The following is an 11,292-nucleotide window of genomic DNA, read 5'->3' on the forward strand; positions in this document are numbered from 1 at the left end:
CCTTCCTCCATCCCCCTCCCTCTTCCTCTCTCCCTCCTTCCTTCCTTCCCTCCTTCCCTCCCTCCCTCCCTCCCTCCCTCTCTATTTCCCTCTCTCTTTCCCCAGAAGAGAGCTCAGTGGGTTCCTATCTGAGCCAGGTCAAAAGTCCTCTCAGGCCCAAGGGTGCTAGTGTTAGGGGCTCAAATGAAGGCACTCTTTGCATGTCAGCATGGCTGGAGCCCCCGAGGCTGGCACTGTGAGAGCAGCCCCTCCGAGAGCTGAGGTAGGGGTGCCACACTGCCTACTGCCCTTCATCCCCCTAGCCCGCCTGCTTCTGCGTCTTCAGCCTCAGCCTCCATCCTCCCTCCCTTACTCTGGTTTAAGGAAACCCTCCACACTATCCACAGCCTGGCCTCTGCCTAGACACGCATACACGCGCTGCCCAGTAGCTTTGAGGCCCCTTGTTTTCTTTCCATACTGTCTTCTCTCTCCGTGCCCAACTTTGGAAATTCCAAAGTGAATTACTCCATCATCTCCAGGTTATCTCTGTGCATATTCTAGCAGGAGCACACTTTCTCCCCCAGCCTTCCTTGACCCCACCCCCAACCCACAAATCAGAAAATCCAGAATGGTCTTTGGGCTTTTCTGTCCTTCTTAGTGATATGTAGCACAAACCCTGAGGCTCTGTGACCCGAGTGGGATTTGTTATTTGCTCTGGTTCATTAATCCCCAGAGTGCCTCCCCCTCCCAAATTCTGGAAACACTGATTTTGCCTCTGTTAGGATGGGGAAGCTAAGGCTGAATATCTCAGATCATGACAGGAATCTCCTGGGGAAGTGAGTGGTGGACAACCTGGGTGCCCTGTGCACAGGCCTCCTGACCTCTAACCCCAAGCCCAGGGCATTAGCAAGTATCTCCCCCAGCACAGCGGCTCCTCATTGGAAGGGTATGGGGACTAGAGACCCAGAGGCCTTAGGCCAGCAAGGGGGTGCCTCTGCTCCCCTGCAGCCCTAGGCTGAACTGGCAGTCGGGGGTGTAAGTATTGAGAGCACCCCCACCCTGCCCCCAGGCATCAGGCATCCGTGCTTGTCTGGTAACCACTGTGTGTGTTTGCTGTGTCCCCTCCTACCCCTTCCTGTCCCTACCTCTCCCTACCCCCTGGCTGCTCCTCAGACTGTCTCTGGAGGTTATGACCATCCTGTGTCGCTGTGAGAATATTGAGACGTCGGAGGGGGTCCCGCTATTCGTTACAGGGGTTGCACAGGTAATAACCCACCTGCTTCCTCCTCTGTGTCTAACCTTCTCTCTTCCTGCCCTGCGGGGCCTGGCAGGCAGGAGCCGGCTGGAGTCCCCTCCGGAGAGTGCGCCTCCCTCCCCTCTGTTCCCACCTCTGCTTTTCTGGGTGCTAGGATGGATCCCTTTGGGTCCCCAGGTCCCTTGCCCTTGTCTGCTGGGGTTGTAAGTGGGGAAAGAGCAAGGGATTCTGGAAGCTCTACCCAAGTGTGCCAGTGGAGATCCTTGGGTGCCAAGTCTTCATTACTTGGCAGCCATAGCTGGTGAAATCTATTCTTGGGGTGGGATGTTGAGCAACTCCAAGTGCTTTCTCTATAATGTGCAGGTTCCCATCTGCATTGCTTCACTCGCTGGCTCTCTGTTGAGCACCTTCTCAGTTTTAAGCACTGGGAAGGCAGCAGTGAGCATCCAAAAGCCCCTGCCCCTTAGAGCCTGTGTGCCAGTGGGTCCCCAGGCAGGAAGAGGCGAAACAGCATCTTCCCCATCACCCTCCCTCTGCATTTAATTGCCCTTTAGCATTATCAGGCAAAAATCCCACACCGCCACTCCCTTCCTCCCCATCCTGCTGTCTCTCATCGGGAAAAGGCATGTCCCCATCTCGTCAGCCCTTATAGCCACGGGAGGGCAGGCTTCAGTGCAGAGGCCTCAGAAACAGCTCAGAGCACCTTAATTGGAATGGGTAGGATACAGGCCTCCCTCAACACCCCATTTGAAGCAGCCCCTTCCGCCTCCAAACCCACTACTAAACTTGAAACATCTGCAAATGTGCAGGTCCCTTTTAAGCTGGGTAATTGTGAACCCTTGAGGAGTCAGATTGTCTAGGCAGAACAACTCTTTCTAGGGTTCACACTGCTTGGCCAGGAGGCTCTGATGTGACCCCAGCCCACACTCTCTGTGTGGCCCACCTGGGCCTTATACCAGAGAGTGGGCTTCCAGTCATAGCTTGCCAGGTGGAGGGACCAGGCTGGGCTTCCCTGGCAAGGGGCAGGTTCAGGATCCCTTCCGTCTTGGCCCAGCAGTGAGCATACTCCCAGCATGCCAGGCTACCAGGCAGAGCTTTCTAGGCAGCCTCCTGGGGCATCTGGAGTGCTGAGTAGACCCAGGGAATGGCCGACGGTCCCTGAGGGGTGTTCAGATGGCATCCATGTACAGCCTACATGGTGCAGCCTGGAGTATCAGCACTTATTTGCCATCCTAGGACATACACATGCAGCTACACCTCTGTTCTTTCCACCCTGCCAGCTCGGACCACCCACAGCCACTCCTTTTCTAATTCCTTTTCCTCACAATTCACACCAGGCTGACTTGAGCAGAGGGCATGTGTGCACACGCGTAGCCCACTTACACTCCTTCCACCAGAACGACCTGCACCCACCTGGCCCTGCCCTCCCACCCAGCTCCTCCTCACACACTCCCAGGTACAGCCCCTTGGAGAGTCCTTCCCAGCCTCCTCCTCACCAGGACCTTTGGCCCATCCCAGCTGGAGCAGTGAGGTGTTGGACTCTTCCCCCACATCCCCAGGCCCTGGGCCCCCAGACCTATGCCCCTGTTTTGCGTTTCTTGGCAGGATTTCCCTAGAGATTATGACGTTGCAGCCCCGCTGCGAGGACGTAGAGACGGCCGAGGGGGTAGCTTTAACTGTGACGGGTGTCGCCCAGGTATAGTAACTCAGCAGCCCCACGCATGTCCGTTGAGCTGCCTCGTTCCCATGCTGGGATTTGGGGGGAGGAGGAGAGGACGGCAGCCAGTAACAATCTCTCTCCAGTGCCCCTGCCTTAGCCCTCCCCTCCTGAGAGAGGAGAGAGGGTCATCGCCACTGTAACATACTCGCTTGGCCCCATTGGCCACCCAGCAAGACTAACAGACACGCCTTCTCTCCTCAGCGGCCCTCGAGGCACAGAACAAATGCAAGGGCTCCTGTCTCACTAACCCCACCCCCATTCTTTGCAGGTGTTGGAAATGCCAAGCCCCAGAATCCAGGCCTTCCCTGTTCCCTGGGGAGGGGATAGAGGGAGTGGGGCCCAGGGGGAGAGACCAGGTGAGGCAGAGGAGCTCTGGGCTCTGGAAGTTGGAGGCTGCGTTTTATTCCCAGCTAGGGGCTTGGGTGAGGGACTTCCTGCCCTAATCCACCTGTCGACTTCACAGGGCAGCGAGGTTCAGCCATGTTATAGGCCTCTGGTGAGGGGCTTGGCTTTTTACCTCAAAGGAAAGGCACCTGCAGTTGCATCCCCCTGGACCTGTCTCCTATCCTGTCTAGGCTCTTTCCTAGTCTGTCTGTCTGTGTCCCTATTGCTCACTCGCCTTTTCGTACTCTCTGCTCCTCAGCCTGAGGGTCTCCCATGTGTGGGGAGCCTGCAAGGGAGGGATTGGCTAGTGAGGGAACAGTGGGCTACAGGGTGGGGAGATGATCCCCAAAGGCCCAGAAGAGAGGCCTTGTCAGGGCCCAGGGCTGCCAGTGAAGGCGAAGTTTCTCAGTGTGAAGAGAATTCCTTGTGCTGCTGTTTCCCCAGTAGAGGCCTCAGACTGACTCCAGTCCCCCGTCCTAGCCCCCAGGGCCTCCAGATCTGAAAAAGGAGGGGAGGGGCTCAGCTATCACCCTCCACACTTTGGGGTCTGGGGCCTCCATCTGCTTCCCTTCAGCCTGGCTCAGGCCCCTCTGTGACCACTGGCAGGTGAAGATCATGACGGAGAAGGAGCTCCTGGCTGTGGCCTGCGAGCAGTTCCTGGGCAAGAATGTTCAGGACATCAAGAACGTCGTCCTGCAGACCCTGGAGGGGCATCTGCGCTCCATTCTCGGTGAGGCCCTGTCCAGCCTTCAAAGAGCCTCATAGGGTCCCCAAGCCAGGACCAGGGAGGGGTATAGGGCTGGGGCTTGGGCAAAGGCCTGTCTCACAGAGGTTTCAAGCTGAAACATTTCTCCTGGAGTATTACAAAACTTAAGGAGACTTGGGCCAGCCCAGTGGCGCACTGCTACAGTGCACTGCTTGGGAAGCGCGGCGGCGCTCCTGCCGAGGGTTCGGATCCCACATACAGACCGGCCGCTCACTGGCTGAGCGAGGTGCGGGCGCAGCACCGAGGGTTGCAATCCCGTTGCCGGTCCTGGTCCGGTACGGGCGCGACACTGAGGGTTGCGATCCGTTGCTGGTCACGAAAAAAGACAAAAAAAGACAAAAAATAATAATAATAAAGGGCAAAGGCCTGTCTCACAGAGGTTTCAAGCTGAAACATTTCTCCTGGAGTATTACAAAACTTAAGGAGACTTGGGCCAGCCCAGTGGCGCACTGCTACAGTGCACTGCTTGGGAAGCGCGGCGGCGCTCCTGCCGAGGGTTCGGATCCCACATACAGACCGGCCGCTCACTGGCTGAGCGAGGTGCGGGCGCAGCACCGAGGGTTGCAATCCCGTTGCCGGTCCTGGTCCGGTACGGGCGCGACACTGAGGGTTGCGATCCATTGCCGGACGTGAAAAAAGACAAAAAGGAAAAAAAAAAAAAACTTAAGGAGACTTGAGTGAAGGAGAGGACATTGGCAGTGGGGGGGAGGGTTGTCAGTCTGCTTAGGTACCTTGCACTGCTTGGGACACTTTTCCTCGTCCAGCCTGGACTCTGCAGAAGGAGGCTAAGTGTTAAGTGGTGTTGAGAAGAAGCTCCAGGAAGACCCAGCTCAGACTGCATGCACCCAGACCTCTACTTGCATGTGTCCTCCTTCCCCAGCTGGCTGGGCCACTGGGGAGCCAGCCCATGATCCCTCTGCCTCCAGGGACCCTGACTGTGGAGCAGATTTATCAGGACCGGGACCAATTTGCCAAGCTGGTGCGGGAGGTGGCAGCCCCTGATGTTGGCCGCATGGGCATTGAGATCCTCAGCTTCACCATCAAGGTGCGGTGTGATGGGAAGGCTGTATCGCCTAGCATTCTGTGAGATGGGGACTTGGCAGGAGGGGCTGTGGCTGCTCTCTGGGATAACTCTCTCTTCCCTCCCCAGGATGTGTATGACAAAGTGGACTATCTGAGCTCCCTGGGCAAGACGCAGACTGCCGTGGTGCAGAGAGATGCCGACATTGGCGTGGCCGAGGCCGAGCGGGACGCAGGCATCCGGGTACATGGGATTTCCTTTCCACCCCCAGGGACAGGGAGCTCAGGGGTGATGGGACCATGGTCCCTCAGGGGACCCTCAGCACCTGCCCCTCCTGCTCCCAGGAAGCCGAGTGCAAGAAGGAGATGCTGGACGTGAAGTTCATGGCAGACACCAAGATCGCCGACTCGAAGCGAGCTTTCGAGCTGCAAAAATCAGCCTTCAGTGAGGAGGTCAACATCAAGGTGAGAAGCTGTAGGACATCCCAGGTTGGGGCTCAGGGCTCAAGACTTGGTGGCAAGCCTCTGACATGCTGACCACCCTCCTACCACAGACAGCTGAGGCTCAGTTGGCCTATGAGCTGCAAGGGGCCCGTGAGCAGCAAAAGATCCGGCAGGAAGAGATTGAGATTGAGGTTGTACAGCGCAAGAAGCAGATTGCAGTGGAGGCGCAGGAGATCCTGCGCACGGACAAAGAGCTCATCGCCACAGTGCGCCGCCCCGCCGAGGCCGAGGCCCACCGCATACAGCAGATCGCGGAGGGTGAAAAGTGAGAGCCACCCTGGGGCTGGGTTGGGGCTCAGTGGGGCTCCCCTGCCATTGGTACACTGCCCCCATCTACTGACCGTAGCTTGGAAGCCACTTCTCCCTGTGTCTGCCCACTCCCACCTCCCCCACAGGACTGTTGTTAGGAAGACTAAATCAGACAAAGGAGGCTCCAGTGCCTGGTATAGTGTTTGGCACAGAGGACATCTTGGTCAGTTCCCTCTCCCACCTGCAGCTGGGAGCTGGTGGCCTCTCCCTGGTCAGCACCAAAAGACCAGGGTACCCTCCTTCAAATTTCTCCCACCCCTGACAGCCACCAGAGCAGAGGGCTTGAGAGTTTGCTGGCCCCCAGGCAAGGCTTGAGGGGACCGTGGCACCTCTCACTGATCCTGCCTGGTCTGGGCTTCCCTAGGGTGAAGCAGGTCCTCTTGGCACAGGCAGAGGCTGAGAAGATCCGCAAACTTGGGGAGGCTGAGGCGGCAGTCATCGAGGCGATGGGCAAGGCAGAGGCTGAGCGGATGAAGCTCAAGGCTGAGGCCTACCAGAAATACGGAGACGCAGCCAAGATGGCCTTGGTGCTGGAGGCCCTGCCCCAGGTGAGGCTTCCACCCCAAGTTGGGACCCAGGATTCAAGTCTCCTTTCTTGACTAGCTGGGCAAGTGCCAGAACTTCTCTAGGCCTTGTCAGAAGCACAGGCCAGCTAGGATTAAATGGTGCAAGTACTCCACAGGGGGCAGGAGCCCTGTAACAGGCCTAGGCCAGCCCTGGCCCTCTGGGCCTCACCTACCATGGCTTGTGAATAAGGGCTGCCCAGGCTGCTTTGGGGTTTGGGTGAGTTGGAGAAGGGAGGGAGAGATGCTGGACAGGACAGGTGGACAGAGTCAGAGCCAACCATGCTCTCCTCTCACCCCACCTCCTAGATTGCTGCCAAAGTCGCTGCCCCACTGACCAAAGTTGATGAGATTGTGGTCCTCAGTGGGGACAACAACAAGGTGACATCAGAAGTAAACCGACTGCTGGCCGAGCTGCCTGCCTCTGTGCATGCCCTCACAGGCGTGGACCTATCTAAGGTGTGTACCTAGTCAGCTCCAGTGGGGGTGCTTGGCCAGCCCATTGGACTGGCCCAGATGGAGCAGTCCTGGGTCCTGGAGCCAAGGCCTCATGGCATCTCCTGTCCTTGCAGATACCCCTGATCAAGAAGGCCACTGGTGCACAGGTGTGAGGCTCCCGCAGGCCCACACCCTTCAGCAGCCACCTGCCCCACCCTCCAGCACCCGTTTTAATACAACAGGGACGACAGGAACGTTATTGACTCTGGTGCCTTATTTTGTAGGGACCAGAAGTGCTGCGTGTTCAAGCCATCTTTGGCTGTCTTCCTTTCTCTCCTGTCTCTGTCTCCTCCTCTTCCTCCCCTCACAACCTCACTTTCACTGCCACATTCATCTGGTTTGTGTCTTCAACCCTCATCTCTCTGCCTTTGTCTGTCTTTTTCTCTCGCCACCCCCACCCCTACACACATCATGTAGTTTAAGCTGAAGATGTTTATTATAACCACTGTCTGTGGGGGGTGGCCTTGCTGCTCCTCGGAATCCTGGTGCCTTGAAGTTCTCCGTGCATCTGTCAGTCCTCCCTATGGCCCTGGCCAGAGCTCAGCATGGGGGCAGGGGTTCTGGGTAGGACGGTCACTCTCCCCTCCCTGGCCTGGTCTTTCCAGCCCCTCACCCACTCCCCGCAGTAGGCCTGGATTGCCATGGACTGCAGGGCCCTGGGCCATTGCCCTTCACTTCCTCCTCCCCAGGCCCAGGCCTGCTCTCATATTTTCCCCCTCCCTCCCTACCCCAGGGGCACAGAGGCAGGCCTTCTGTCTATAGAGGCTCCCTCAGTTTACTACTGCCTTAGGAGGCCCCTGCTTGTGCTCAGGGAAATCCTCCTCACGCGCATGTCCCTGCTAGGTCGAGTGGGGCTTTGTCCCACCTCTGCTAAGCCTTTCTAGGATCAGCATCTAGCCCTGTTGGGTACAGGAAAGTGTGTAGATCCTCTTCCTGCTAGGGCTGCACTGTCCTGGGTATTGGGCCCCTCCAGTGAGCAAGGCTGTGCCAACTCTGTACGGAGTCCAGTGCTGTGGACTGGCCAGACCCCATGCCCCTTGTGCTTTCTTCCTGGCCAGAGTGATAGGGTTCCAGCCACGGGGCAGCAGCCCAATCATATGTCTCCTTGCTTTAATGGAGGCAAAAGAGCCCAGGGCCCAAGCATCCTGACAGGGGTGCTATGGGTCTCCTATGGTCCTAGTCCCCCACCCCTGGCCCTACCCCAGCCTGTTCCTGCATGTGGATGTTGCATGTCTAGTCTGGGGCTTGATTGTTGCTTTGCCCCACTGCCTGTCCCTTCTGGTAAAATAAAGATTTCTTATGCATAGCCCAAGCATTGTGTCTTCTGTGAGGGGAGAGCCTGGGAACCAAGAACTGCACACCCCTTCAGCCACAAGGCTGCTCTTAACCTGTCCTTCCCTGCGCTAGCCACTGGGGGCATCAGCACACTGGCCTAGCCCTAATAGCAGCCTGGGGTGTGGTAGGGATTGGCCAAGGTGCTGAGGCCTCACCTGAGCTCTGGGAGACCTGGCTCCATTGCAGGCAGAAGGCGGAGGGGGCTACGAGGTTCACTACACCTCTGTGCCAGTCCTGAGCCCTACTCAGTAGTGGCGCATTCACCTCTCTGGCTTGAACTCTGAAGTCAGGCTGTTTGGGTTTTATTTTCAGCTGTTGTTTATCACCTGTAAGATCATGAGCAAGTAATTTCATTTTTCTGGGCCTCAAAACTCATTGATTTTGCAAATTTATCAGATGCTTGCTATGTGCCGGGCATTGTCTTAGATGCTGCATAGACTGCAGTGAACAAAATAAATGCCTAGCCTATAGAGCTTACATTCAGGTGGAAACAAAATAAGAAAAATTAAATATACGAGTATGTTAGATAATGGCAAGTAGTAAGGAGGAAAATAAAACAGGGAATGGAATAGGAAGTTTAGGAGGGTGCTGAAATTTTAGAGTATCCAAGGAAGGAAGCACTGAAGAAAGTAAGGGAATGAGCCATGCAGATGAAATCTGAAGGAAGAGCTTTCTTTCAAACTGGCATGATGAAAGAAGAGCAAGGTGTGTGCAGAAGCAAGCAGGTCAGTGAATGAGAGTATCAGCAGATGAGGTCGAGGTGGAAACCTGTTAGCTGGCCGATTGGCTCAGTTGGTCAGTGTGTGGCACTGGGGGTTCAATCTGTGTACTGGCCAACAAAAAAGAAAAATGGAAACCTGTTTCCAGATCATGTAGAACCTTAATAAGCCATATTTTGGCCTTTGAGATGGGAAGCCACTTAAGAGCTTTGAAAGAGGAGTGATGTGGGCTAGCCCGGTGGCGCACTGCTACAGTGCGCCGCTTGGGAGTGTGGTGGCGCTCCCGCCGAGGGTTCGGATCCCACATACAGACCGGTTCCCGCTCACTGGCTGAGCGAGGCGCGGGAGCAACACTGAGGGTTGCGATCCCGTTGCCGGTCCCGGTCCGGTACGGGCGCGACACTGAGGGTTGCGATCCCGTTGCCGGTCCCGGTCCGGTACGGGCGCGACACTGAGGGTTGCGATCCCGTTGCCGGTCCCGGTCCGGTACGGGCGCGACACTGAGGGTTGCGATCCCGTTGCCGGTCCCGGTCCGGTACGGGCGCGACACTGAGGGTTGCGATCCCGTTGCCGGTCCCGGTCCGGTACGGGCGCGACACTGAGGGTTGCGATCCCGTTGCCGGTCCCGGTCCGGTACGGGCGCGACACTGAGGGTTGCGATCCCGTTGCCGGTCCCGGTCCGGTACGGGCGCGACACTGAGGGTTGCGATCCCGTTGCCGGTCCCGGTCCGGTACGGGCGCGACACTGAGGGTTGCGATCCGTTGCCGGACACAAAAAAAGACAATTAAAAAAAAAAGAAAGAGGAGTGATGTGATCTGACACATCTAAAAGGATCATTCTAAAGAGAAAATTTTTTAAAAAGATCATTCTAGGCACCAAGACAATTCAAGGGAGAAAGGAAAATCTTTTCAACAAATGGTGCTGGAACAATGGCTTTATTAGAAAAAAATTGAATTACATTTCCTACTTCACTCCATACACCAAAACTGGTTTGAGATGGATCACAGATCTAATAGAAAATCTCAAACCATTAAGCTTTATGGCCTGTTATCTCAGGCAGTAGAGCATGGTGCTGATAACACCAAGATCAAGGGTTCAGATCCCCATTCCAGCCAGCCATCAGAAATAAAAAATAAGGGCCGGCCGAGCTAACTGGCCAGCCCGTTACAGCTGAAATAAGGTGACTTGGACCAATGGGAGTGGTGAGAAGCACTCAGATTCTGGATATGTTTTTAAACTAACAGGAGTTGCTGACATATTGAATATGAGAAAAAAAAGAGAAATTAAGAATGCCTTCAGTATGCCTTGTCCGTGAATTCGAAAACTTAGTATTACAAAGATAACAATTCTCCGGGCCAGCCCCGTGGCTCACTCGGGAGAGTGCGGTGCTGACAACACCAAGGCCGCGGGTTCGGATCCCATATAGGGATGGCCGGTTTGCTCACTGGGTGAGCGTGGTGCTGATAACACCAAGTCAAGGGTTAAGATCCCCTTACCGGTCATCTTTTTAAAAAAAAAAAAAAAAAAAAGATAACAATTCTCCCAAATTGATCTATGGGTTCAATACAGGGGCTGGCTGGTTAGCTCAATTGGTTAGACTGCAGCCTTATAAAGCTAAGGTCAGAGTTTGGATCCCAGTACAAGCCAGCTGCCAAAAAAAAAAGATATAGGTTCAATACAATCCCGATCAAAACCCCCAAATATTTTTGTTTTGTATTTTAGTTTTCGTTCTGGTGGTTGGCCAGCATGGGGATCCAACTCAAGAGATTTTTAATTAACAAACTAATTCTGGGGGCCGGCCCGTGGCTCACTCGGGAGAGTGCGGTGCTGATAACACCAAGGCCCCGGGTTCGGATCCCATATAGGGATGGCCGGTTCGCTCACTGGCTGAGCGTGGTGCTGACAACACCAAGTCAAGGGTTAAGATCCCCTTACCGGTCATCTTTTAAAAACAAACAAACAAACAAACAAACTAATTCTGAAAGTTATAGGGAAATGCCAAAGGACCAAGAATAAGCAAGATAAACTTGAAAAAAAAGAGCAAAACTGGAGACTATCAGATAGCAACTCCTAAAGTTATAGTACTGAAAACAGTGGAGAAATGGAATAGAATGGAAAGTCTAGAAATACGGGGCCGGCCCGGTGGCGCACTGGATAGGTGCGCCGATTGGGAAGCGCGGCGGCGCTCCCGCCCGAGGGTTCGGATCCCACATACAGACGGCCGGTTCGCTCACTGGCT

The 11,292-nt window shown here is 55.4% G+C and overlaps 1 protein-coding gene across 2 annotated transcripts in view; it reads left to right on the forward strand.

Annotated features, from left to right (window-relative positions):
• Window positions 1–8,310, forward strand: part of LOC103585415 (flotillin-2) — an 18,527-nt gene extending 10,217 nt beyond the window's left edge. The window contains exons 3-11 of one of the 2 annotated variants that reach the window (XM_008566362.1): window positions 1,153–1,243; window positions 3,945–4,068; window positions 5,031–5,149; window positions 5,255–5,368; window positions 5,470–5,589; window positions 5,679–5,893; window positions 6,302–6,485; window positions 6,810–6,959; window positions 7,073–8,310. In XM_008566362.1, the coding sequence (XP_008564584.1) occupies window positions 1,153–1,243; window positions 3,945–4,068; window positions 5,031–5,149; window positions 5,255–5,368; window positions 5,470–5,589; window positions 5,679–5,893; window positions 6,302–6,485; window positions 6,810–6,959; window positions 7,073–7,111 (1,156 nt within the window). In that variant the 3' untranslated portion in view covers window positions 7,112–8,310. Of the gene's footprint in view, window positions 1–1,152; window positions 1,244–2,839; window positions 2,931–3,944; window positions 4,069–5,030; window positions 5,150–5,254; window positions 5,369–5,469; window positions 5,590–5,678; window positions 5,894–6,301; window positions 6,486–6,809; window positions 6,960–7,072 lie in introns of both variants that reach the window. The other variant, XM_008566361.1, reaches the window with a different exon arrangement.
• The last annotated feature ends 2,982 nt before the right edge of the window (window positions 8,311–11,292 follow it).

This window comes from Galeopterus variegatus, unplaced genomic scaffold, assembly GCF_000696425.1.
Source record: "Galeopterus variegatus unplaced genomic scaffold, G_variegatus-3.0.2 Scaffold236, whole genome shotgun sequence".
NCBI classification, from domain to species: domain Eukaryota; kingdom Metazoa; phylum Chordata; class Mammalia; order Dermoptera; family Cynocephalidae; genus Galeopterus; species Galeopterus variegatus.